Raw genomic sequence first — 27,894 nt, 5'->3', positions numbered from 1 at the left:
GCCGCCGTTGATCCGGTGCTGCAGTGAGGAGGTGGTTCTCGCCCGTGTTGTGTGTGTGTGTGTGTGAGTGAGAGAGCGAGTGAGTGAGTGAGTGAGTGAGTGTGTGTGGGGGGGGACTCGGCTTGTTGTTGTCGGTGACTTCCCCCTCCCCTCCACCCCTCCCCTTTCCCCGCCGCCGCTGCAGTGGCCGCTCCCTGGGCCGTAGGAAATGAGCGATAACGATGACATCGAGGTGGAGAGCGACGTGAGTCCTGGGGCTTCTTCCTTCCCTTGCGGGTTGTCAGGCTGGGACAGCGGCCGGGGTTCTCAGCAGGGCGACGGCGGCAGGGGACCGGGCAGACGCCGCCTCCTTCCCCTTCCCCCGCTGGGCTGGGACCCCCTCCGTCGCGCTCCCGGCTCGCTCTCTCCGGGCTCTTGGCCGGAGCGGCCTTCTGAGACTGGAGGTGGGGAGGAGACACGCGGCCTCTGGGACCCCAGCCTCCCCCGGTGGAGGAAGGTGCTGCGGCCTCCCGTTCCCATCCTATTCCGTTCAGGATCCGGGGGACAGGGACCGGGTGCGCCGGGGATCCCATTGTCCGGGTCCTGGGGAAAGGGGACTGCGCTTAGGACCATGCCCCGTCCGCGCGCGACCCCCTGCTCCCGTGACCCGCGGATCCTGGGGAATGAAGGAGGGCGGAGAGGGATTGGAAGTGCCCACATTGCCATGAGCTGGGTACGAGGAGAGGAGACAGTCCTCTGGATCCCCTTCTGTCCCGGGTCGGATCCCGGAAGGAGGGGCGGCGCTCGAGACCCCCCTGCCCCGCTACCCAATCCCGCTAGGGGGGATGGGGGTGTAGGATGGGGAAGGGGGGGGTGGGTAGGGCTGACTCCCCACCCGCCGCTTCCTCTGACGCCGGCATTTTCTTTCTTATTATTGAATGTGAAGTGTAAAAATAACTTCTATATTTTCTATTTTTTTTTTCTCTCTTATTCCAGGAAGAGCAACCGAGGTTTCAATCTGCGGTACGTCTCCTACTCTCCATTTCATTTTCATTTCCGTTCAATTCTAGTCCTTTTTGGGGTCGGAGAGAAAAAGAGATTGTTCTATTACTTTTAATGTTGTAGTAAACTCACCTGTTAACCGCTAAGGTGAGGTGGGGCCTTGCTCTGGGGTTCTAGGTGGTTGGGGTGGGGGGAGGGTGGTTTGCGAATCTCATAATTTTGGAGTCTCCGGTGATAAGTTTCCGTGAATGTAGGTGAGTGAGAGAAGTTGTATGCAAGGAAATTAATCCTTCCGTAGTTTTCAGATGGGGGCTCTAGTTGTCACTATATAAGTGGGAAATGAGAAGTGCATCATGCTAAAGTAAGTTGTAGTATTACTTCAGGGAAAAGTGGTCAGATTTACTTAGGAAGAAGTAGGTTCTAAACCATGGCTGTGTGAAGTTGAAGCCACATGCAGTAATCACCTTTAACCAAAAGTCATGTGACTGCTGTAGACCTATGGAATCTCTCACAATCTGGTGTTAATCTAATGCAGACATTGGGAATGTAGAGGAGCCAAAGGTTGAATCTGAACGTATCACATTCAGCAGCTTATTGTGGTCTGACTATATTTTAGTTGAAGGAGCAGTATAAAGGCAATAAAAGAATTGCTGAAGAAAAGTGGCATTGCAGAGAGAGGTTTGCTAAGAGGTGATGGTTGAGACTATACAGTGTTGTCAGTAATTTCTTAAAGTTTTGTTATAAATCTTCTCAGTAGATGATTCTGTGGATTTAAGATAGACACTAATCTCGTGTCCTTGAAACAGTACTATGGGTGTTCCATGAATAGAAGGAAAAAATAGGTACAAATAAATCATAATCAGGGAGGAAGAGAAATAAGTAAATCATGCTGTCTAACATTTGACAGATGGGAGCAGTAGGGAGTGGATAGAATGGAGCCCCCAAATTTAGATGCTTCCAGAGGATCCAGGCAGTGAGATAGTCAGGAATGAAGTAGAGAGCAGAGGTGAGAACTGGGGGACTAAAGAACACATGCGTCTTCTGAAAAGGCAGCCACTGTAGTCCAGTGGGTTGTTACGTGAGAATCAGGCTGAGTGTTGTCTTATCTTCCTGTTTTGGAAGAAAGATTAAAAATCCAGACTTTTATGTTATTTTTCTGATTTTTAAAATGATGTGTGAGACAATCAAGTTGTTTAGGGGCTTGTTAGAATTTCAAGGATGCCACTTAGAGACCTCTGGTCTAAGAATTTATCACAGAGTAAAAGCAAGCCCTCTTGTACCTGCTCAATTCTGAGGTTGTCAAAGCAGTTAGGTATTGAGAAAAAGTGTACTTGTTGAGAGCTGATGTTTCTGTAAAAATCCAACAGTGCAGTTGTTCCAAATAGTCAGTAAAGAAGAATTTATTTTTCCTTGGAGTATTTGAAGACAATACTTTGAATATTTGCAGTATTGTTTGATACTTAATATCTCTACATACATTGGAAAATTAAATTCCTTTTATTCAGTTACTATTATCCTTAATAATGTAAACATGGAATTTCATGTTTGAAATCTGGTCTGTTTTCCTCCAAGTCTCCAGTTATAAAATCTGCCCTAGGGCTTGATCAGAATTGGAGAATAGGAGTTGTTTGGGCTTCCTTTGAAGAATTATTATTTAAATTGAAATTATATCAGCTTTCCACTGTGAGAAAAATTTTCTTTATGAAATTTTGGTGTATAGTTCCTGAGAGCTTTCTGCTTTTCAAAATATCCATGCACATGGCTGTTGATGTAAATTGTTTTATTAAATTATTAAAATGTTTCCACTCTCCTAGAGTGCTAATCTCGTTGTTTTGTCTAGATATTTGAAGTTTGATGTTAAGGTACTTAGGATTTTCCCTTTGATTTTGGAGGGTGGGCAGAGGGAGTGGGTTTGACCCTTTGTTTTTAATTTGACACATCTACTTGCTGAGATGTTTAAATGTTATCTGTTGTAAGATAATCACACTGGCATAGAGAGAAGAAGCAGTAGACAAATTTTATAGCATATCAAGCAATTATTGTGAATACATAGGGTTAAAAGGATTTTATTTTTTTCTGGGTGTGACTATGTCTGTCTTTCTCCTGACATTTAGTATAGATATACATTTTTTTAATTTGGGGGGAAACTATTAAGCTTTGCCTTAGTTCAGAAAAGAATATGGACTGTGAACAACCAAATATTTAGGACTACAGAAGAACTTTTAAGAAGTTATTTTGAAAAGGTCCTGTGGGTCCTAATACAGAAAGAGAAATTCATTCATGTTTTATAACGCAACTATAATAGCTACGGCTTTACTGCATAAGAAATGTTGGATAGTCAGCAAGAACAGAGGCTTGAAGTAACAGAAAGTGAAACTGACTTGACTGACTTGACGAGTATTTTTTATTGTTGCCTCAGTGCAAACGGAAACAACTTCTCCGGTGACCAATAAGATTTGTTAAAGTAATCCCAAACAATAATTTTTATTAGTAAATTCACTGTATCTCAGAATGTCACTGATACTGTCTTATTTTTATTATTCTTTGGAGGAAAAAATTTGCATTTCACAAGTTTTCTGGGGCAGGGATATTTCATGCAGGGTATACTTGTTTTTTTTTCTGTTTGGGGTTTGTTTTTGTTTTGTTTTTTTGAAGGAATGAAAGTATATGAGAAACACAGTGCTAGGGTTAGTGTGTTAGAAACCCACGGTCTTTTTCAGCTTATTCTTCGTGACAGCTGCACATGTTTCAGTTACAGCGTACCTATCTGGGGGGTGGTTAGAAACAGATTTCTGGACCTTTCTGGTATGAAATATTTTTAACCTCTCAGAGCCCTTTGTTTTTTTATGATATGCAATGTATTCAGAGGGGAATGAGCTTGGTTAGTCACCTTTGAGATTGAAATTTAGTCAGGAAATCAGTGCCTTTTACCCTAATGCTACATGATACATGTACTTTGTGTCGGCTTAGAGTGTTCACACTGATGTGGATGCCAAGTTTGGTTCCTAAAAATACTTATGGAAGGGTGATCTTACTTATAAGTCGTTTTCCAAGATGCCAGTAATAGTAACATCGTTGATCAAGGAAAATGGCTATAGAATGATGGCATATTTATATATATGTTTCCCAAGTTTTTTAAGGCACCAAGTGATTTTTTTGAGTAGCCTGGAAAACACACATATGTATTGGATATTAAAAACGTATACCAGGCAGTTGGCTTCAAGCCGGAGAGGTGTTGGGAAGTTGCCATTTATATCTCCTATTAAGGACCTTAGTGAGTTTCTCATCCAAGCTGCCCATAGTTTCATGTTGCAGTTTTCATGTTGATTAAAGTGAATTAAGTTGCTTAGAAGTTCAGTTTTATTTATCCTATCTACTTCCCATCAGAAGTAGTAAATAGATCTTTTCTGATGAGAATTTTGAGCCTATGTATTTCCATCATTAGTGTTTAATAAGAATACCTTATTAAGTAATCATAAGAAACACTATCTTCCTTCTAAAATATAACTTTTAAATTTCTTAAAGGCAGTAAATGTTTACAGAGCAACTCTTAATCCCGTATATGGTGGGAGTTTTCTATATTGATTCGAGAAGATTCCCCTTATAGACAGAATTAGGTGTCAGGTAATCTGCAAGAGATGGCATTACTCTGGAGAACCTTAGGCATCCTTGCATAATAGAACATTCATTTCCCCATGCGATTTGCCTCCCTAGAACTTGTGGGAAATAATGCTGCTGTCTGATGTAATGCCTCAAAGGAAGATGTAGTCTCTCTGCAGTAAGTTGGAAGAAAATAATTTTTAAAAATCCCTCAGTTTTGAACAGCTTTCCTTAGCTTGAATGACCTGCTGCCAGTTTAGCAACTTCTTGGCTAAGGAAATAATGTTTGCCTTCAACATTTAACAACGCTTAAGATAACACGTGCTTGTTAGTGTCAGAGATGGACAAATTGTAGGTGAAGACTCGTGTTCTGGCTGCCAGTATGGAAAGTTTGGGGGAAATAATACTGAGAGACTGAATAAAAACCTTGGCAGAGATGTCAAAGCTGGAATCGATTTGGTGTTGGAGTTCCTGTTGAGCATCTGTGGGCCACTCTTCAGTATCACACGGCCCTTTAGTGTTTCTGTTAGCCTGGGATGCCCTGAAGGAGGGCTTGTCTGGCAGAAACTGCAAATCCGGCTTGCTTAAAGAGTGACAGCATCCAGCCACTGCTCCTGTAGGATGTATAGGGGAGGTATTTGGGGGACTGCTGTACAGCCCAAGAATGCCTCTTTTATCTTCTAGAATTTGTCTGGTAGCACCTGTTTTCATTATCAGACATCTTCCTCAGTATAGGTAAGAGAGAGCTGGCTCATCTGAGTTGAGCTTTATTTGTTCAAGACACACAATTGTTTGGCCCTTTCCCACCACCCCCCCCCCCATTTTTTTTTTCTTAATTAGTTTTGCGTTTGTGGAAGGATCTCAGGTGCCTTATACTGGGAATCTTCACCCAGTTTTTCATTCTCAGTTCTGAAATCTTGGCCCTTTCAAAAAGGGTTGCCAGCAAGTGAAGATAGTTAACAAGCAGTGATAAGCCTGGCAATTGGCCCTCCATTTGGGTGAATTGCGGGGGAGGGGAATTCATCCTGCTAGACATTTGGAAATTGTTTCCCAAACAATTCTCAGTCTTGTATAAAGGTTTTTCATATGGTCTTTCAAGCCACTAGAGGTATTATTTAATCAGAGTTGCCTGGAATTAGGCATGCTAGTTCTGCATGTTTTTAACTTGCTCTTTCAAATGAGGCTTGAGAAGAAGAAAAAATACATCATTGACATTGTCACAGAGAGCTTTAAAATGGCCTCTGGTTAAGTGGAGCAGCTTGGGGATGGACATGGCAGCAGGGATTGGTCTAAGATTCCACTCTTCTGCTGGTTAAATGGGGCCTGGAACCACCACAGAAATTGCATCCACTGCTTTGAGAACAGCGGTCCCCAGGCCAGGCTTTCTACCAGGCAGTGGACTGCTGCCTTTCCTTGTTGAGCCAACTTCTCAAAGTTGGCTGGCTCCCCAGATGAGAAGCCAAGATTTCTGCTGATGGTCCACAGCCAAGTTCACTTACAGTCCTCTAACCGAAAGACTTGTCCATTTGAGTCCTTTCAGGGCTCAGTGAATGGGAAGGGGGTAATGCATTGTGGGGATGATTTTGGTGTTAGATTATACTTAGCTCCACCCTTCTAGTGCAGGCCTGAGTGAAACCAAGTCCAACTTGATTCTAGCCATTTGAGATTTGCAGGGCTCTCCCAGAAAGAAAACAGACAATTAGAATTTTATTTGTATCAACAAGAAGGATTGTGGGTAACTGGTGTCACTGCTTCTGTGCACAGCTCTTAAGCTGGGAGGAGGGCCAGGAATCAGGGTGATTTAGTAGACAGGAGTATCTTGGGCTGCTGCTGGATACCAAAGCTGGACAATTAATTTGCATGTAAATAAACCATCCTAGGGAGTGTGTAGCAAACACAGGGGAGACAGATAAATGCCAAATGCCATCTCTCAGCCCTCTGAAGTTTTTAGTCTAAGAACCAGCCCAACTTAACTACCTTATCAATAGATGACTAGAGGGAATGGTAAGTTAGAAGAGGACTAGGTACTTAAATATGTTTAATTCCTTCAAGCTATCCATATAGCTGACAGAAGGTACCTGCAATTTTGTTGCTCTAATGCTGTATGATACCTTCTAGCCTCAGGTGATCTGGTCATTCCCTCAGTTTCCCTGTAAATTCCACGTTATCGCTGAAGTTCAGCAGACACTCATTTTTACAGAGAGTCCAGGCGTAAGATTAGGAGAGCTTTAGCTGTGTTCCAGGCATCTGCCCTAAAAACGAGCGCTATGCCATGGAGAACCGTGGCTGTGATGGGAACCGTGTGTCCTGTTCAACAGAGCTGTAGGTGAGGTGCTGTGCTTGAGAGACCAGGAAGTGACTAAAATTACTACAGCTGCTCCCAGCCTCTTCTTCCTCTGTCATGACTCAGACTTTTAGGATTAGATACTAGAATTTCAAGTCCTTTCATTCCCGTAACTCTTGTCTTTATAGACTTTTATCTGAACATCTTGTCTAGTACAAAGATTCATTTGAGGCTTTCTTGTGCTAAGCCAAGGTGTTCACTCCTGTTGCTTCATTTTTAAAATTGCGGGTTCTGTGTCTGGGTAGGTTAAAGCTACCTGAACTTCCTATGTCCAGATTTCCTCTTTAGGTTAGCTTAGTGCAGCCTCGTGTACTGGGGGTAAGTTCTCAGAGTACAGTATTTCCACTAATTCCCGAAGTGCAGATGTGACGTTCCTGCTTTAGGTTAAGTCAGCAATTGAGCTCCATTGGCGGAACTGCCCCTGTGATGGGGGTCTGCCGAAACTCCCTTGCAGCGTTCACCCGCACTGTCTTCATCTGAGGCCAGTGTGTTTTGCCATCCCTGATTTGTTGGCTGTCTTTGTCCCTCTCAGCTGATTGTTCTTTCTAATTCTAAGCAGGACAGGATAAGGGCTTTTGTCTGTGGGTATTTAGCTACTGCCAAATAAGCATGACCTGCCACAGGTGCCTGAAGAAATGTATTCAGAGTATGTGAGTGTCAGAAGGTTTGCTGTCTAAGAACTACCTTTCTGGCACCCTGTGAAGGGAAGGCCTTGGCAGAATAGCACTTCGATGCACTTTTAAAAAAAAATAGGAGCTCAGAATGCAGTTGGCATCTGTATCAGCTTTGTCATGGTGATCTCAGATTCATGCATCTGGGTTTTCCAGAGGTTTTAGTTTCTCATATATGATTTGGCAAGCAGGTCTTAAAACTAGTACCCTTTAGCAAGGTGGAGACCAGAGCAGACTCACGGTGATGTTTTCACATGAAAGAAGCACTGTACTAGTGGCCTGACTCTTTTCCTGGGTCCCCGCCAAGGGAATCTCTTACAGTGGGGGTGATCACCTCTTATGAAGGGGCCCACTGCAGCCTTTCCCTGGCCACCTCCTAGCCGTGGGACTGGCGGCTGTTGTGTCACATAAGTAAGTTGTGGGAGAAAACTGATGTTCCAGGAGAGTCACACTTTGTCCCCATGAATAACTTTTATTTTACTTATGCATGAGCTGGATGCATCGAGCTACTTTGGATGTTCCTGTTGCAAGCCTTGCTCACCCCTTTCTCCCCCTTCAGCAGAGCCTAATTCTGGAGACTCCTAACTGCCCACCTCGACAAATCCTTCCCAGTCCAGTCACCTGGGACTGCGCTGACAGCATATTCTTCCAGGCTGTACCCACTCAGCTGTGCATGCAGGAGGAGCACCACTGCTAACGTGCTGTTTTCCCTTCTTCCAGGCTGACAAACGGGCTCATCATAATGCACTGGAACGAAAACGCAGGGACCACATCAAAGACAGCTTTCACAGTTTGCGGGACTCGGTCCCCTCACTCCAAGGAGAGAAGGTGAGTTTATTGAGAAAGCTGATGAGCCACCACTAGGTTAGAACACGCTGTGGGGCTTAGCAGGGTGCTCACCTTTCCAGAAAGAAATGGAGTCTGGGATATTTGGGTGACATGGTTTCCTTCATCTTTGATTCTTCAGGGAGTCATCACACACCTTACCTACTCTCTAGTTCATCCTTAACAAACAGTGTCAGATGTAATGGAGCTGCTTGTTAAGACATCAGTAGGAGCTATCTTTTAAAATTAATATTACATATAATTACTCATTCAAGAAATCATTATAACAAGCATACAGTAGTTTGGGATAATGCTAAGGATCTCTGAGGTCAATGATTCTCTGGACCTCCATGGGAATTCCTTTCGTATGGTTCAAAGTGGTACTTATTTTAAATGAAACCTCCCAGGAATGTATGTAACCAATCTGGACACCAGTGATCTCCCAGTCTAAGAGTAGTTATTATTCCAAAGGCACATATATAGAGAGCATTTTAAATGTGAATTTGAGTAAAGAGACATGTTCACACAAAATGAAAGAGAAAAATAACCACTCTTCTTCCCCCATCCCTCTACCCCATTGGTGGCCTTCCAGAAACTCTTTTCCCTGGAGAGGTAGGCACCAACTGTTTCTCCGTTTGAAAAACAAAGTCTAAAGCTTTGACTAAAAAGCCTATAGGTTAGGGTCAGTCCTTGAAATTTGGAGAAAATATGTGTTTGCACAGTTATCTCCATCCTTGACACAATATAACTGGCTGCTCTCGGCAGCTGTTCAGTGGTGTAAGTGGCAAATTTGGAGGAGGACCTTTTTTTTTATTTGTCTGTCTGTCTGTCTGTCTGGTTGTTTTGTTGGTTCAATAATGCAGTGTTTCAAGAAGCAACCATGTTAAGAAAAACCATTGCTCTCAGGTGTGCTTTGAACGGCTCTCCAGATTTAGCTCTGTGGTAGGAGTTTTAGGTTTGCTTGGTTATCCAGAATTAAACTTGGACCAGTGAAAGTGGTTGCCGTGATAGTTTCATTTTATTTATACTGCCACTCTGGTAAGCCATGTGCTGTATACCTTATCTGAGGTGTGACTGTGAAGCATGAGGTGGGTCTGACCTTGATGAAAAGCATAAAACAGGCCATGTAGATACCTAGTATTGCAAAAGCAGAATTCGCCGTGGGTTAGGTGCACTTAGTGTGGACTGGGCTTGATGGCCTTGGTCCAAGGTGCTTACCTGGAATAACAGCATTCCTGGGTACAACACTGTCAGAGCACCACAGGAGATCTTTATGATGGGAGAGAGGCTCACCCTGTTAGTCAGAGTACACACATGCAAGGGATTATCTCTTGTGCTTACCTGAACTATTGACGTATTCATGTGCCATGATATCAATTAAAATGGCTTTGATGAAGTAAACAGACAAGAGCTACCTTTTTCTAAGTCTCACATCTAACGAGTGGTACCAGGACAGTATATCCCAAGAAATGGCTTGTAGACCATCTGCCTCAGAATCACTACTGAGTCTGTCTTTCTGGAGGTAGGTAGGCCTGGAGATCTGTATTTATAACTAGCAGTCAGATGATTCTTAAGTTTGAGAGCACTTTGGGAGAGGTCAGTTCTTAAGAGCTCAACTCTACCTTTTTCTTACCTAGTCTTTTTTACATTATTGTAACATTCTTCCTTAGGTCCTTAAAAATCACATTACCATAATCCTGTTGTCTCATTTCTTCAAGGAAGTTGACAGTTTGAATTTGGTAACCTTACAAACCTTACAAATAGTTGTCGTTCATTGGAACCCATTCATTTACTCACCTACTGCATTCACAAATACTGGGGATCTGCTGGATGCTAGGCATTGTCTTAGATACTAGGAATACAGCAGTGAACAAAGCAGATGAAAGCAGCTCTTAATCTGGTGAGGAAAAGATTGAAAACGAACTAGTAATTACTTATAGTAAAAACGCACTAGTAAATATATATACGTATTATGTCAGATAAGTGCTATTGAGAAAATTAAACAAGGAAAGAAGGGTTGCAGGTTTCATTGGAGCAGACCAAAAAAACACACACTTGCAAGGCAACAGACTTCAGCCATGCATCTGTCTGGTGATGCGCATTCCACGCCAGGGGAGGCAAGTGGAATAGCCCAGGGGCGGGAGCCTGGGAGCCTTCCTGGGCCTCTCAAGGAGACAGAGGCTGGTGTGGCCAGAATGGAGTGAGTGAAGGGATAGTGGCAGGAGATGAAGTCAGCAAAGTAGCAGGAGTAGGGGAGAGGAGTGGTTGGAGCCAGGTTTCTTTGAGCAGATGAACGGAGCACCAGTGGCAGTCTGCCAGGTTCCTTCCCAATTTCAGGTGCTTCTGTGGGTTCTGGTCCAGATGTTCGTGTTGAGCATGAATAAAGGAAGTGGCTGTTACCTCTGGTTGAACCCCAGCCCTTTGCCACTAAGTTTCACAATCTATTATTTTCCTTGTCTGCTGACACTGTTGACAGGTGCTGTGCTGAGTCTCACAGAATACTCTGGTCCCTCAGACTTCCGAGTTTTCACTAAATGTTGCAATTTTTTTTTTTAAAGTGGTAATCGAACCAAAGGAAATTGGCTAATTCTTGATTTGGATTGCAGCAGTCAAGGTTCTGACATTATGTAAATAATCCTGAAATGGTAATTTTGCTCTGAGAGTTGTGGGGGTGCTTAGATCAGTTTTTTTGAAGGGAGGCCCCCCGTCTCCTTTGATTTGTGCATCTGTATGTTCCAGGTGACTTCTCTCTCAGTATTAGGACGATTTGGCCTACCTGTTCTAAGCCTTTTGTCTTTAAAGGGAAGCTAATACTGATTGAATTGGATCCTAACCAAGAATGGGGGATACTTATACTAAAAAACAGCCCCCCCCAAAAAAACAGCTTTAAATGTGAGACCCAAACCCTATCCTTTGTTTCCTATATTTTACTATAAGATGTTCACCTTTTGCTTAAATAAAATGTCAGTATTAACTAATACCTGTATTGCAATATAAGATGAAGTCTGCATAGTAGTTCTTGGAGGTGAGTATTACACTGTCAAAATTGGACAATTATGCTGCTAGCTCCTGCCATTGTTACATATGAGAGATGAGGGAGCAGGCTCAAGATCATGATTCTAGTCCATAGCTAGACAGGGACTGGAACTCAGGACTGCCGATTGCCGAGTTAGTCTTTCTATCACACCCTGGGGATAAACAGCTTTAGAATATTTTAAAGAAATTTCCTTAAATTCTCATACCTTGTCTTCATATTGGGAACTTCCCCTGGATAGGGCCAGTATCTTGGCAGTGTGTCATACTAGGGTTACTACAAACGTTCTCCCCTGAAGTAGCATATGTAGGCAACATTGAAGTGCAGAGTTAAGCGTCACTGAAGTTTATAAATTTGTCTGGGTCTGCATTGCTGCTCTGAGAAATAGATGATTATAGTTGGCAGTCTGTTTGGGTTTTGCCATAGATCGAATTGTTTGCAAGTGGCCTCTTGAGCTCCTGTTGCTTGAGTCTTGTTTCCCATAGTTTTTCAGCTGGACTTGGAGCCCATAGGAAAGATAGAATGGAATTAGAACTATAAGCCAGTCAACCAGAGGAAGGAAAGTGAGTGAAAGTGAAGTCGCTCAGTCGTGTCCAACTCTCTGCGACCCCATGGACTGTAGCCTACCAGGTTCCTCCGTCCTTGGGATTTTCTAGGCAAGAGTGCTGGAGTGGGTTGCCAATCCCTTCTCCAGGGGATCTTCCTGACCCAGGAATCAAACCTAGGTCTCCCGCATTGTGATTGCAGGCAGACACTTTACCATCTGAGCCACCAGGATTAATGAAACAAGGGCAGAAACAACTGTGACCCCATTTTGCAAAGGAAGACACTACTGTTCTTGAACAGAATTATTCTTTGTTTTAAGGGTCCTTAGTTGGGTCCTAGGGAATGTTGCCCAAAGGCTTGCTGGCTCTGAGCTTACCCTGTTGTGTGTGTTTGGGTGGGGGGGTGGGGGTGGGGAATGGTAAACCTGGTGGTGAGCGTGTCAGTTTGCCTTTCATGGGGGCAGAGTTATCTGCCCCCACCCCCAATAAGTTAGCCCCAGTCCCTGCACCAGAGAGATTGCTTCCAATCACAGTGTCTGCTTGGGATGGTTGACTTTAGTGATACAAGGGTCTGTTTCAGCATTGCCATGTGTAGCTAAATGGTGGTTTATAGTAATTTCTCATCTTCTAAGTCTCTTTGTAAATGCCTGTTTATCATACTTCATTGCTCTCTTAGGTAGTGGTGCTCTGGATTTCTCCTTTTTGGATAGAGCTTTGTTAAAAAGAGATTATAACCTAAGATGAAAATAAAGGAAAACAGTCTTTCTTCTGCTCAACAATTGAGAGTTCTTCTAGGCAGTGAGTCAGAGTCCCTTCTATTTGGGTGAGACTATGAAGGCACTGCCTCTGCCAGCTCCTGTCACAGACTCCGGCTCGTGGTAGGTCCCCAGAACGGAGCTGAGGGGCGAGCGCCAGAGGAAGCAGTGAGCTTGCTCAGCTCTGACAGCACAGCCAGCGTGGTTGTGCTCATGTGTTTACATATGAGCGTCGTAGAGGTTAATACATGGTGTCTACTCTTGAGCGTCTAGCTCTCTTGTTAGGGGAGAGGATTATATGTAACAACAATAATAACATGCTGAACATCAAGTAAGAGGTCAAAACACGGAGCTAATTTGTTTCATCTTCATTAAAGCCCAGTGTCCTTAACAGGTAAATGTTGAAATCAAATAGCTCCCTTATACCAGGAAACCTAACAGTTCCTACAGCTGAAGGTCAGTATCCCTGTTAAACTCACTCGGCCCTGTGGCCCAGGCACTTATCCCAGGTGTAACTGTACATGTATTTGTGTAGTTACTTAATGGCTGTCTACCCATCTCCCATACTTCACCGTAGTAAGTACTGAAGGCACGGAGAATATCTTTAGTCATATTTCTTCCCTTGGAGCCTGGCACACAGTAGGAAGCAGAGTGAGTGTTTATTAACTGAAGGAAGCCCCTCTCCACCTGGCCTTGTTCCACTGGGAGGGGCTCACTCTGGTGGACGCCCTTTGAGGCAGGCAGTTCATTTAGCAGCACTATTTCTACATCACATCTGGGCTGCTGAAAGGATTGTCTTTTAAGTGAAACGTAAACCACAGCCCTGCCCATTTCACCTGCTTACCCATCAGTTAGTATCTGACCAGACTCCAACCTGGGCATTCCTTCTTAAAATGTCTACGTCTTAAGTTGTTGTCCAGCGTTGCCCAGATCTCCCTTAAGCTCTGGGCCCAGTAACTGTAAATGTACAGTTTGTATCTGACTTCATACTTCTCCCCTGTGAAACCTCCAAGGGTTTCTCAGTGCCCATCGAGGTAGGGACTGGTATTCATGTTCTCTAAATAAGGTTCCCAACTTGCCCTCCTGCTTTTTCTGCTGCTTCCCTTGCTGTGGAGCAGTGCACCCCCTCCTCTGTGCAGGAATGTGATCCTCAGGTGTATCTGAAATCTTTCCTTCCACCAAGGTCCCAACTCCAGCCCCACCACCCGGATGACATTGGGGTTTCACAATGAGGAGACCCACTTCCAGGACTCCCCAGCTCCCTGCGTTTCCTGCTCTTGTGCCTTCCTGCGTTTCTCCATGCCAGTCAGTCTCCACCTGTCCGTTGTCACGGCCCACATCAAATGCCTCAGCACCTTGAGAACCCTGGGTATCATGGTCCCTGACACCCCAGTGGATCTTCATGGGTCTCTCCTCTCTTCCCTTTTTTTGTGTAACAATCTTATCACCTAACTGGAGGGTGCACTCCCTGAGGGCAGGAACTTTGTCCATCCTTCTGGAAGTCTGTGCTACACAGTGCTAGAGGGCTCACTACGTGGAGAAGACTATAGAGCCATGAAACTCAGCGACTTGAAAGGATAGGAATTGGTTACTAGGCCTTCCCTCTAGCATTTCTTTTTCTTTTTTCCCCTCTAATAAAATTGCAAAAAACTTTGGGAAAATGAGAAGAAAAGGAACAGCCCTTCCATTCCTATAATAAAACTACAACCTTTGCTTTATTCTAAGATTCTAAGATAAGTGGTGTCCAGTGAAAGTTCAATGTGAGCCACAAATACATTTGAAATACAATTTAGTTTAAATACAACTAAATTTTCTAGTTGACAAAGTAAAAAAAAAAAATACCAGATGAAATTAATTTTAATAGTATGTTTTATTTATGCTTCCTGGGTGGCTCAAACATTAAAGAATCTGTCTGTAATGCAGGAGACCCAGGTTCAGTCCCTCGGTTGGGAAGATCCCCTGGAGAAGGGAATGTATTCTGGCCTGGAAACCAATACCACCAATTTCATGGACAGAGGGAGCCTGGCGGGCTACAGTCCATGGGGTCACAAAGAGTCAGATAGGACTAAGCAAGTAACACGACACAAAAATAAGTATTACTTCCGTATGTAATCAATATGTTAAGAATTACTAATGGGATTTTGTATTATTTTCTTGCACTGTTTTATAATCCAGTATGTTTTATACTTATAGCACTTCTCAGTACAGACTAGTCACATTTCAGTACTCATTAGCCACACATGGCTAGTGGCTCTTGTACCAGACAGTGCAGTTCAGAGATACACTCTCCCCATCCCATACCCCATTTTAATATGACCGAAATTTGACATCTCCAAGTGGATGTCAAACAAAACTGGCTCCTTTTCCCTCTCTCTCTCTAAAGCTGCTGTTATTAAATCTATGTGTTTACTGATGGAGTCTCAGAAGCAGGAGTAAAATGGTCTGCTCCTGCTCTTTTCATATGCATACTTCACATGGGTAAATGCTATAGTTTGTTGCTTTCACATAACATGTCCTTTCCCCAAGTGGTAGAATGTTCATATGTAGACATCAGGCATGTTCTTTGGACCATTTAGGCTTCCTCCAGTTTTTTAACTCAACAAGTAATGTAGTGGTGCACATCCTGGTGCATGTGGCTATTTCCACAAAATAGCTTCCTACAAGTTGGGTTCAACAACCCAACTTGTCTAGTGGTAAAACACCTGATTTTTTGCTGTATGTTGCAGAGTGCTTTCCAGGAGGGTAGTTTTCATGTGTTCTTTCTTTTCATTTCCAAGTAAATTCTAAAGATTAGTCTTTCAGTATTGTTTTGAGAGTACCCATTTTGCCATCACTGGAGTTTTTTGTTTTTGTTTTATTTTTGAAGGGGGTGACTAATTTAGTAAGCCAAAGATAGTAATTAATGTTGTGTTTTGTCTGTTGCCTGTGAGAGTAAGTCCTTTTCCACATGTTTATTTACTAGTTGTATTTCCTCTTTGGAGGAGCCCTGTGCTCCTGTCCCACGTGATCAAAGTTGGATGGGACAGTGTCACACCTTCATTTCAAACTACCAAGGGCCCAAGATAAAAGAATACAGGGTTTGAAATGTGACTTGTGTTGACCCTTAAACAGATGAATGGCTCCCAGCTTTAACTAGGTCCTTTATGGGGTGCGATACCTTTGCCTCCTCTAGTAATCAAGAACATGGTCCCTTGGGCTAGGAGGGGCTGGCACAGGAGGCCTTGGAGGAGCCACACGGCTGTGCTGGTTCTGACCCCACAGCCTTCTAGCCTCCCTTGTTGGCACTGATAGTGGTTCCATTTTGGAATGAACTAGTTTACTGCAGACCCAAATTTATTGTGTGTTTAATTTTTGTTTCCAGAAAATGGCTTAATCAGTTGAAAATGTATACCAGCTTTGCCCTAGCCCTCCCTTTCTTTACCATGTGTAAAAGTTTGTGCAGTTTTCAGAAAATAATGGTTTTATTTTCTTTAATTAGTGAAAAATAAAACATGTCAGTTGATAAGTCAGCCAGTAGTTCTTCATTCCCCAGGATATGGGGTTTTGGTTCTTAGGACAGGGCAACCGTTGCATCAGCCCGGTAGGATCTGATTTTGACAGGAGGAAAAAAATGGTAAATTCAGCAAAGATGACAATTTCTCAGATCAACATTAAGACCCTAGGGGACAGCAGTGATGTTTCTGTTGCTGATAGTCTAGTACTACTCTTCTCTTCCTCACCTTTCCCCACCTGCTTTCTAAAGCAACTTGGGCTGGTGCAGAGACACAAAGATGTACAGCTCCAGAAATGTATGGGACTCTAGCCCTATATGAAAAGTTTTGAGAGCCACTGCCTTAACTGGGATTTAATAATCATGGGTGTCATTCTAAACATCAGTGTTAAGTACTTCAAGAATCATTTGGGACCTTTAAAAGGTACAGATTAGAATCAGACTCTTGGGTTTGGGGCCTCTGGTGAAATATGTAGTTGATTCTTGCTGCAGCACACAAGGTGAGTGTACTCGGTTCCCAAGCAGAGTTCTGTTCAAGTGGGTGCCTTTGGAGGCTGGGGTGGCCCTTTTCTCCATCTCCTTGCTGCTCTGCGCACAGATGCAAACAGGCAAGCAGCTGCAGACGAGCAGGAGGAGGCAAGAACCACGGGGCTCCTGAGTCACGCTGGGTTGCCTCCACTATCCATTTTAGGTTTCTCCTCTTAGGTGATAAAGCCAGAGCAGTGTGGGGAGCCCACATCTCCTCTCAGCCGTGGCCCGAGTTCACAAAGTTCTCTTCAAGCTAGCTTGCATCTTCTGGCTTTTCCTCTGTATTTGCTTCTTCTCTGCTAAGAGACTCTTTGGGTTTCATTTGCCTCTCAAAGAAAAAGAAAAACAATCTTCTTTCTATACTGCTATTATTATACACTACTTTTTTTTTCCATTTCTTACTTTTTCAACCTCATTGTAAAAACCAGTCTTCACCTTTGCTTCAGCTTCTAGTCACTTTTGCACCCAATGACCTATGTGAAGATGATTTACCTAAACTCACTTCTTCAAGGAAACCACCCTCACCAGGCTCTTCATTGATACCCTTATAGACAAATTGGGCGATTCTTTTGTAGTCCTTGTCTTCCTGCTCTGATTCTCCAAATTTCATTGACCTTCTTCCTTAGTTCCACAGCCTCCTCTCTGGTCCCAAAATAAGGGTGTCCTGGATTCAAATCTTTTGACTATATTACCTACTGGTTATTTAACATCAGGCAAGTTACAACTCTGTGCCTCAGTTTCCTCACGTGTAAAATAGAGGAACTAACACATCAGAACTAACACAACAAAGGTCCATCTAGTCAAGGCTATGGTTTTTCCAGTGGTCATGTATGGATGTGAGAGTAGGACTATAAAGAAAGCTGAGCGCCGAAGAATTGATGCTTTTAAACTGTGGTGTTGGAGAAGACTCTTGAGAGTCCCTTGGACTGCAAGAAGATCCAACCAGTCCATCCTAAAGGAAATCAGTCCTGAATATTCATTGGAAAGACCGATGTTGAAGCTGAAGCTCCAGTACTTTGTCCACCTGATGCGAAGAACTGACTCATTTGAAAAGACCCTAATGCTGGCAAAGATTGAAGGTGGGAAGAGAAGGGGACGACAGAGGATGAGATGGATGGGATCACCGACTCAATGAACATGAGTTTGAGTCAACTCTGGGAGTTGGTGATGGACAGGGAGGCCTGGCATGCTGTAGTCCGTGGGGTTGCAAAACGTTGGTCACGACTCAGCAACTGAACTGAACACATCAGAAGGTTGTGTGAGGGTGCCTGGCACTGTGTAAGTCCTCGGACGCTGCCATTATCCTCCTCATTGATACTGCTGTGTGCAGCTGTGGCTCTGGAACACCATCTGGCAAGGGTGTCCAGTGTCCTTTCGCGTGGCTCCGAGAGGGAAAGAGAAGCCTCAGTTGCTGTGCATTAACTCACACAGCTATCCAGAAGGCCGAGTGCTGCTTCGGTCCCACGGCCACATACCCTCCTGTGCTGGGACTGTCCAGACCATTGAAGGGTTCTGTGTCTGCTGAGAAAGGCAGAATAAGAATTAGTGCCTTCTAATTGTAAAAACTAGCAGGAAAGCTTATTCATTCAGAGCCTTCCTGGATACCCAAAGGCAACAGTTGATCTGTGGACATGTTGATCCTACCAGTGTTATCTGCTCAGGAACACGCACTTGAAGATTGCCGACTCAGCAACTGGGCACCGTTTAGAAAACAGAAACCGAAAGCCCGGGGCCGCTCCATAGTCCAGGCCATGAGGCCCAGGATTCTTGCAGGCTTCATGTTTACTGTTCACAGTATAAACTCATAAAGGCAAGGTCCTGCCCACACCTTCCCCCTGTGGCTGGTCACATGATCTTTCATGGTTTGTTAAACTGGGGGGTTGGTTTGTAGAGAGGGGGTTTTCAATGAGTCTGTCCTGTTCTACCTTCAACCTTTTGCTTTTTCTTCCTGGACTTCATGCACTTGTAAATTTGGGGGAATTCTGTCATTTGTACTTCAGATTTTTTCTTGTGTGATTTTACTTCTTATTGAGAACACTGGAGAAGGCAAAATAAAGTTAACTGAACCATGCTTTTGGACTTGCTAATGGGGGCGTCAGGGACAACCTCAAGTGGCTTGGGTACTTCTGCTTAGCAAGGGGCAGGTATGGAAGAAGGGCGGTGCTTATTAGCATTCTAGAGGGTGCTGGGTTAATTCCAGTCTCTCCTTCAATGGAGACCTCTTGATCCCAATACATTCCGTTTTCTGAGCAGCTATGAATTGTATTTTAATCCAGAAACTGCCCCGAGGTAGAAAGACTTCCGTCTCTCATGGCATCTTTCTCTTTGGTTTGTTGCGCTATGCTCATGGCTCACATTTCACTTCGTGATTTCTTGTATGAACACCTTGTGATTTCATGTATGAACACCTTGTGATTTCATGTATGAACGTGTGAAGAAGAAAGTGGTAGCGTTCAGGCTGCTACTCAGTGTGGTCATTTGTTAAAAATCATCACTAAGCATTTGTAAGTGCTCTCCTGTTCAGAGATTTTGCTTTTTTCCCTTGTGCTAGAGATGAATGAGGAGTTAAATAAGGTTAATGTTGCATTCTGGGAGCAACAGTCGGGGAAAAAAATGGCAAATTTAAAGAGAGGCTGTGATATAAATATGCATAGCAATTAGATCAGTGATGGAATGCATAGAATTTGGAAGGCTCAGTGGGGTCAGAGAGTGTCTCGTCAGATAAGAAATAGCCCCGCGAGAAAGACTGTGTCTGCGGTCCCAAGAGCACATTAGGGACAGGGCTCCGGAGGCAGCTGTCTGCTGGATTCCTAAACTCTTCTGCCCATCCTGCCACCTATCTGACTATACGTGTTCTTAATGCCCTCTCTAGCATCCAGAGAGGCAGGGTATTTTAATTAGTCCCTTCTAAATATGTGCCCTTTCCCCCCCCCATTTTATCACCCAGTAAATAACCCTAATAAGTCTCCTTTGGCAGAAATGGGACACAGCCTCTGAAGTGGCCTTGTAAGGAGAGCTGCACGCCCCGCCCCCCACCCCCCACTGGTAGGTGCCCTTGCCTACGCTGTTCTCCTCGCCCGGAGCAACCCTTTCCCACAAATTCCGCCTCAGTCTAACCCACCCTGACCCACTGGTTCAGATGGGGGCCTGTGTGTGCAGAGCCAAGGCTAATTCCTGGCACACACAAGGTGACCACCCCGGCCAAAAGCCGTCTTTCCCGTGGCCTTTGTAATCTGTACCACTCAAGTTACACTTGTTGGTACTGCCCTGTGATTTGTCTGTATATAGATATGTTTATCTCCTCAACTAGATAGTAAGCAAGCATCTGGGCAAAGAGGCCATGACTAATACATTTTGTTTCCCCACAGTGTCTGCTCTGTGCCCCACACATAATTCACACCAGATAAAAATGGTTGAATATGAACAATTTCCTTTTGAGGAAATTGCCTTAAGGATGCCATAAGAGGAAAGCCTGGAGACTCTAGTACTTGTGAGAACTGGTGAATAAACCTAGGTCTTCCAAACCTCTCTGATACCCAGCCGTGCTGGAGTCTATGAGTTGCGATTGTCAGGGTTTACTACAAGCGGGTATAGTTTTGCTCGCCCGAGTGTGGCTGTTTTCTTTGCCATTTAAGAAGCTTTGCTCCTGCTCAGGAGCCTCAGTGGCATGACTGCCGGATTCAACTACTAGACTAGCTTGTCTTGGGCTTCAGTTCTCTGGGCCTTGTACCATTCTGCCAGTTCCGTCTGTTGAGTGCTTGGTCCTGAGTAACTCAGGCCATGTTTGCAACCCTCCAGGGAATCTCCCAGACAAGTTTGACCTCCAGGGGCCAAGTAACCTGACATCCATTTTATTAGCTCATTAACTTGCTCCTCTGACAGGGCAGTGCCTAGGCTACCCTCAGCCATGGTAAAGGTGTGGTTGCTTCCTGAAATGGCCCAATCTCATGCCCTTCCTGTGTTGACATCAAGCTCTGACAGCTTTCACAAACGTCTCTTAAGCCAGAGAGGTTGAAATAATGACTCGGTCACATGGCTTAGTTGGAACTAGTTAACAACGGTCTGAGCACTTGTCTGAAATCTTGGACCTTGATGAAAACCTTTGTACCCATCCCCATCCTGAGCCCGCTTCAGCTGAGATCTTGATCTTGTCTTTCTGGACCAGCTGCCTATAGCCAGGCCCAGCAGAGAGTGAGTGACCTTAGCTCTCAGTTAAGTAGTAGTTTAATTTTTTCAGAACAGCCTGGCCGAAGACATGAAAGCAACCTAAAGAAACAAAGGGGCTGGCTGGGAAACAAGTTCAGGATTGAGACAGACCTGAGTTTGATTCCAGGCTCTACACTCTTTCGCTGGTGATTTTGAATAAACCAGTAAACTTCTCAGAGACTCGGGTTCCTATGGAACCATCTCTGAAAGTGCCAGTGAGGTAAGCTGTGGAAAGCAGCTGGTGCCTTGACCGGCATAAAGAAGATTCTCGACAGCACTTAGCGCTTCGTGCCCTTCCCCTCCTACTTCTGTCCCCTCATGTGGCCTTTGCTGAAAGGAATGGTTCCTTGCTGCATGGACTAGGTCTTTATTTTGTCCCCTCTGCTTTTTCTCATATTGCAACAGGCATCCCGGGCCCAAATCCTAGACAAAGCCACAGAGTATATCCAGTATATGCGAAGGAAAAACCACACACACCAGCAAGATATTGATGACCTCAAGCGGCAGAATGCTCTCCTGGAGCAGCAAGGTGAGCAGTGGGGCTTGTGGGGCAGCTGGCCCTGCTGTGCGCCAGCCAGGTCAGGGCCTCGTGCCGGGGCCTGCAGAGTCAGAATCAGTGACGGAGCCGTGCTCCTGAGCAGCTGCAGCCCTGCTGCTTGGGCCTGTAGTTGAGTGTAGCCATCCTGAGGAAGGACCTGAGCCCTCGGTGAGGGAACAGTGGAGTCTAAGGCTTAGACATCTGGAGACTTTTTTCTGACCTGCTCGCTCTCCCCTTCTTGGGGCTCAGGTGTTTCACTGGTAGTAGGGATTGCAGCTGGCCTCGGGTGCCTCAAAAGAGCTGCGAGGTCCTTGGATTGGAGTGTGCTGTGTAAGAGCCAGAGACTCCAGGTGTTCAGGGACAGTGAGCGCTCCCCATGTCAACGGTAGTCCACTCAGGGCAGCCCATGGGCCAGGCCCATGCTGTTCTCCAATGCTCACACCCGCCTTTTCCTACAACCACAGGGGAAAGCGAGAGCTGATCAAGTTCTTTGTTCCTGGGGAATTCACTTCTCTTCCTCCCTCATGGAAGATGCAAGTAAAAGGAAATGCAAGTAACCATCTGGGTTAGAACATCTCAAATAAAATAAACTAAACCAAAATAAATGGGTTGACCTTCCAGGCTCAAGACGAGCTGAACCGAGGGATGGGCAGCGGGAGGCGGCAGTGGGTTGGTTACCGGGCTGAGCAGCCTGCATGTAGGGGCTCCGTGTTGGAAAACCCAGGTACTCTGTGTATTGGTGACTTGCTTCCAAGTGTCCAGCTTGTCTTTCCAAGTGGATCTTGTACGTGAGAGCTAAGCCAAAACTTTTCTTTGGCTGGTACGTCTTCTGTCATCCTTCCCTGCTAATGTGTGACCCTCACACCCTTGTGGAGCCAGGCATTGCCGGGCCAGCTGTGCTGTTACTGCACTGCTGGGTCCCACAGGGAGCTCGTGTTCTCTCTCTGTACTGGGCTTCCACGGCAGGATGGTGACCTCACACGCCTTCTCTTTAGGGTTGGGTGGCATTGCAGAGTGGCTGGCCCTATCCACTGAGCACTCGTGTCTGGCTGAGAAAGGTGAAGGGAAATGAAGTGTGCAGGTGGACCAGCCACCAGAAGGGAGTTACTTATGAGCCACCCTGAGCCTCGGGGGCCAGCATGCCCTTCGGAAGAACAGGCTGGACCCCAACCCAAGACTCAGTTCCTCCCCAGTCTCCAGAAGGCTGTAACCCGCTCGCTTGGTTGCCTTTCAGTCCGTGCACTGGAGAAGGCGAGGTCGAGTGCCCAACTGCAGACCAACTACCCCTCCTCAGACAGCAGCCTCTACACCAACGCCAAGGGCAGCACCATCTCTGCCTTCGATGGGGGCTCGGACTCCAGCTCGGAGTCGGAGCCTGAAGAGCCCCAAAGCAGGAAGAAGCTCCGGATGGAGGCCAGCTAAGCTCTGCGGGGCAGGCCAGCAATAAAAACTGTCTGTCTCCTCCGTCGTCTTATCCTCCTTTCAGTTCATCTTTAGAACCCTCAGAACCATTTAAGAGACTCTTGGGTTTTTTTTTCCTCTTTCTCATTTTTTTTTTAAATTTTATTTTTACGTAGAAGCTCTTGGACAACAGCTCTCGTTCTCCTTCCCTATTTCCACTTTTTTTTTTTTTAAACGTTTCCCTTCAGGGATTCCCTGTCCCCACCAGGAATTTTTAAACCAAAACACCCCAACTTGGCAGCTTTCTCTGTGGAGGACAGACGGCCGGCCAGACCTCTGAGCACATGGTGTCCTGACCACCCACCAGCTCCTCCAGCCCCGCTGGGCACGTGCCCGGGGGACTCCTGCCCCACCCAGGCCTCTCCTTCCGGGCCATCCTCACCTCTGTTTGATAGACTTTGTGAATCTGTGGACTGCTCTACTTTCAGAAGATGACCAGTTTGGAGTAATCAGAATTATTCCCCCTTCTTTTTAAGGATTTTTCCCCCCCTAAAAGGCTATTTATCGCTCCTATTGAAAGACCAGATCCTTGGAGAAGTTTGTGGTATAAGAGGAAGTGGGGACAGATTTGCAGCACAGAGTCTCGGCCTGTTTCACTCCTGCTTCTCTCAGCTAGCCTTAGGGAGGCCGTGTGGCGCTTGTGTGGTGTGAGGGGACGGCAGCATGGAGCGGGAGTCGCCAGGGGGTGGAAGGGGTGGGTGGGCCGAGGAGGGGGCATTGGGTGGAGTAGAGGTTTTGTATTGAGGGCCAGTGATGATGTTTTGATATTTATTTCCTGCTACTGAAATTTGAACCTGAGTGAATTGTCCCTATGATGATGTCGGTATTGCAAAGCGACAGATTCATAAAGTAATGATCAAATCTTCCTTTCTTTCCGTGTGTATTTCTAAGAAATAGAGCCAACTGATTTTGTATGTAAATACCAAGAGCGGTTCACCTCGTACTAAACCCGCACCCCAGTGCGGACCCCTCCCCACCCTCGCCCGCCCCTCCCCTTCCGACTGTCCTGGAACCTGTCCCCATTATGTGATCCAGCCCTGGTTCTGGCTGCGGTCAGCAGATCCCAGTGAAGGGTTTTGTGTGTTTAGGCCTCATTTCTTTGTCTTTTTCCTACTCTGTTCCCGGCATTTGCTGATTTCTAGTGTATACTCTGTAGTCTCAGTCCGTGTTTGATTCCATTCCATGGAAATAAAAAGTATGTTGTACATACTGCTGAAGAATTGTCTTGCAAGTTAAGGCTTTCCCCTTTACTATAAGACTATAAATAAAAACTTATTTTATCCTTCTTGGTGGTGGTGTCTTCTTGCCCTGGCAAAGGCCAAGATGGTGGAGGCCACTGGGCCCGTGTGGGGCCTGAGAGAGGAGCCCGCGGGCTGGGAGCCACCATGCCGGAGCAGTTTCCTTTGTGTTTTAAGGACTCAGCTTGGCCCGAGCAGGGCGGGGGGGTGGATAAACCAGTGGTGGTGACTTTGCTCATTGTATGGAAGCTTTGAAAGTTCCAACAGGGATGGGGTTATCCAGGGCAACATTTCTGGATCCAGCTCCAGCTAAATAGATGACCCTTGGGGAACTGGTAGCGCAGAGCTGTGGGTTTGGGTTTCTTCTGGTAATGAATGTCACGTCCAGTCTAGGGGCGACTGGTATTCTCTAGGACTTTCCAGTTTCTAGAGAGTTCCAACATAGTAATAGGAGGCAGTAGGGCTGCCATGGGCTGGAAGTCAAAGAGGCTTCAACAGCATCCAGTTAGCTCTCCTCAGGCTAGGGAGTTCTCCTGGCCTGAACTTGTTTGACCTTGAAAGAAAGGATTTATGGCCAGAATTACAGCTCAGCTTTAGTTTTCCTGTCTAGTTGACAGGAAATACTGCTGTTCCTAGACCAAGGGAGGGAGAGAAGTCAAATCAGTTCTTTGATTTGTCACTCTTTAGAGTGGTGGTGCCGGGGCTCCTATCTGTTGGATGTCGAATCTGTAGCATCTCTTGTTGGTTAACGGGAGTTGACAGGTAGTGGATTGTGTTTCTTTAAGAGGCATTTTTACAATGTTGTGTTAATTTCTGCTATACGGCAAAGTGACTCAGTTATACATATTCTTATTCATATTTCTAAGAGGTGTTTTGTAACGTGACAAGCCAGCTCCCAAAACCGTGATCTCAATAAGGAAAACAAGGATGCGGGGAGAGAGCAGAATCCTGTTTATTAATAACATTCCTTTTCAAGACTAAAAGAGACGTGAATAAGGGAGAAAAAGTAGGGAATGAGCAATCTGGTGATTTCCTCAGCCTTCAAAGTGAGTGTGCTTTGTTTCCTTCCCGTTTATTGCCCTTTACTACATCATTTGTATATCCAGACTTTTAATTATAGATTCCATATTACACACAATGGGCTTGGTCAGGGTGGGCATTAGAACCAAAATGCAGGTGTGGCCGTGTTGGCGAAGCAAACAGTCGAGCCATCCTGAAAAGGTGACATCTCCGAGATCCAGTCCCCGGCTCCAGGACATTGGCTGGAAAAGGAGTTGAGTTTTAGGCATCTCAAAATTCCCGTAAACCAGTTGGAAGAAAAAGGCCACAACAGGATAGCAGGTTCACCTGGGAAAATCCAAAGCTGGCTGGTGTGCTGACAAGCCGTGGAGAGGAAGAGGCGCTACTGGGAGCAGCTGCCGGAAAAGGAGAACCAGGTAAGAGCCCCTGGGCTGGAGTCTGTGCTCGCTGAAGGGAAACAAGTGAAAGCCATGGCCAAGTTCCTTCCGGTGTGCGTGTCTAGGAAGCCGGTATATGTCCCCCAGATCACCAAAGTGACCACAGTTCACTTCCAGGTTACTCTGTGGTTGGTTCTTAAGGCACTGCACTCTGGACAGCCCAGCACAAAGCCAGAGAAACTGCTGAGGACTTGGTCCTGTGAAAAGCAACCTCTTTCTCTTGCCATGGGGAGAGCTTGATATTTTCCTCCCTTTACAATTTGCCCCAAGGGTAAGGGTATTAATGGCCGGGTTTTTAAAATTCTTAATATGCTAATCCCATCTGTAGAGTAGCTACCACTTCAGCAAAGAATTGCCTGAAGCTCACAAAGCTATCAACACAGAAAGACTTAAAAAGTGGACTAGAGCAGATGATAGCCCTGAGCTAGGACTGAAGAGAGCTGAATTCATTCTCTAATATTAGAGTTGTAGTGTATTAACTCTTGGGCTCTGAAGTATGCTTGCCTGAGTTCAAAATTCTGGCTCTTGTTGGTCGCTGGTAATTTTGGGCAAGTTACTTCTCTCAGCTCAGTGTCCTCATATCTAAAATAAGGATAATAATAGCTTTAACCTCACAATGTGATTGTGAGAAGCAGAGGAAATAATGTTTATAATGCACTTGACCTCAGGACCAAGGGGGAGACTCAGGTGCCAGCTGCCCTTATCTACACAGAACATGTGACCAGGGCTAAATCTGCAAGATGCAAAAAACCCAGGTCTTCCCTGGACTGCATGAGGGTGGACTTCGCCGTGACTCACAACTGCTTCCCGCCCCTGAGATGTGTCCTCGCCGTACAAGGCAGGGTGCATGAAGAGAGGGCACAGGCCCCCAGAACTGGTGACACAGTCCAGTGCTCAGAACCAGAGAACACAGCTGAGTTGCGTTGTCACCCCAGGTGAGGCTGCGGCATCCCCTCCTGCTGCTCAGTGGTGGCTCTAAACTTGGGACACTTGGTACTCTGCTGGCAGAACTGCCAAGAAATGCCTGTGGTGGTGGTACTTACAGTGGACCTTGGGCCATGCCCCAAGGGTGCTTGTCAAGAGGATTCTCAGGCTCCTGCTCCCCTGACCAGCAGCCCACCATGGCCCACCAACCAGTCGGGCTGTTTAACAAGATGGTTCTCGTGCACTCAGGTTTGACTCCCCAAAGCAAAATAACCCAGAGAACAAAAGGAAACTGTTCGGACAAGTGAGTGGGCTGAATTGAATTAGCCAGGTGGGTCTGAGACCAGGCTCTTGAAGGCTTGGGGAAAAGGGGGCGGAGAGACGCTTGTTATAAGTCCGATGGATAGAACTACCTCCACGGTGTTTCCCTTCTCCCAGGGGGCTCAAACACTCATGAGGGCTGCCTCGCCACTTGTGGAAGCTCCAAGCAAGGGTGATATCATGGGGCAGCACCCATTTTTATGCCACACACTGACTGTCCTGTGTCACCAAGCTGGTTTATAAGCCAGCCGGAGCAAGGCTATCTCTCAGGCCCGTTTGCCAGGCTCTGTTCTGCATAGCATGAAACTAGAGCTTTTCTTTGCTCAAAACAGTTTCTCTGGCCTGAGGAGGAAACCCACATAGGCAAGAGGAGTTTGCCAGCCTCTACATTGGATGCGCAGTAGGAAAATCATGTTAGGAACTAGGACCTTTGGACTCTGCTGGATCATGAATGGGCAAGACAGAGTGTCCTTCAATTTTGAGGTTCGATAGTTTGGGGTTTACTAAAGGCATGGGCTTAATTAATACCTCCCCACACTTTGCCTGAGAAGGAATAAACAAAAATATTTTCTAGTTTATTTCTCAGGTAGAGAATCAAATTGGCCAACTCATTCCCGGACCAGCTTGGAGAAGCAGGCTGAGGTGGACACAGGACTGACGGACTGGGCAGGCCCCTGCTTGCATTCTTTGGAGGCTTTCCCAGCAGCAGCATCACCCAGTGGGCAAGTGTCGTCATTGCTCCGTTAGGTCAAGCTAGGGACAAGGAGCCTGAGAGCTTCAGAACCAGAGCCTGGGTAGTTTAGGTCACAGGCTCTGAGCCCACCTGTCTGGACTGCCTGGCTCTGGATGACTCTGCCATGGTCTCCTGAGGCATAACATGAGGACAGCAGTAGCACTGAGTGCCGCTGTGAGGCGTGAAGGCCTAAGTTGGAACGTCTGGCACTTTGGGAGGACATGCGCGTTAGCAATTCTTAGG

General features: G+C 45.7%; 1 protein-coding gene across 8 annotated transcripts; it reads left to right on the top strand.

Annotated features, from left to right (window-relative positions):
- On the top strand, positions 1 to 24,263 carry MAX (MYC associated factor X). Of its 8 annotated transcripts, none has more exons than XR_236197.5 (6): positions 1 to 244; positions 976 to 1,002; positions 8,317 to 8,424; positions 21,385 to 21,508; positions 21,982 to 22,082; positions 22,752 to 22,841. XR_236197.5 is itself a non-coding variant. In XM_005212040.5 (5 exons), exons 1-5 carry the CDS (start codon positions 209 to 211, stop codon positions 22,937 to 22,939), a joined length of 483 nt encoding a protein of 160 aa, XP_005212097.1. In that variant the 5' UTR covers positions 1 to 208; the 3' UTR covers positions 22,940 to 24,263. The 8 variants fall into 8 exon arrangements, 5 of the variants coding, with proteins under 5 accessions (XP_005212097.1, XP_059746575.1, XP_005212098.1 ...); XR_001501230.3 differs by having other exon boundaries at positions 21,982 to 22,066; positions 22,752 to 22,840; XR_009496065.1 differs by lacking the exon at positions 976 to 1,002 and having other exon boundaries at positions 21,982 to 22,066; positions 22,752 to 22,840.
- The last annotated feature ends 3,631 nt before the right edge of the window (positions 24,264 to 27,894 follow it).

Source organism: Bos taurus, chromosome 10 (genome assembly GCF_002263795.3).
Source record: "Bos taurus isolate L1 Dominette 01449 registration number 42190680 breed Hereford chromosome 10, ARS-UCD2.0, whole genome shotgun sequence".
Taxonomy (NCBI): domain Eukaryota; kingdom Metazoa; phylum Chordata; class Mammalia; order Artiodactyla; family Bovidae; genus Bos; species Bos taurus.
The sequence above is the reverse complement of the archived record's forward strand: the minus strand, read 5'-3'. Positions and strand labels throughout refer to the sequence as shown.

Bases quoted from the DNA above. Each gene is read 5' to 3' on its own strand.
- MAX (NM_001105633.1), top strand. From the start codon at position 209: ATGAGCGATAACGATGACATCGAGGTGGAGAGCGAC. The intron at 245-975 runs GTGAGTCCTGGG...CTCTTATTCCAG, and splicing joins ACATCGAGGTGGAGAGCGAC to GAAGAGCAACCGAGGTTTCA. The intron at 8,425-21,378 runs GTGAGTTTATTG...TTTCTCATATTG, and splicing joins CCTCACTCCAAGGAGAGAAG to CAACAGGCATCCCGGGCCCA.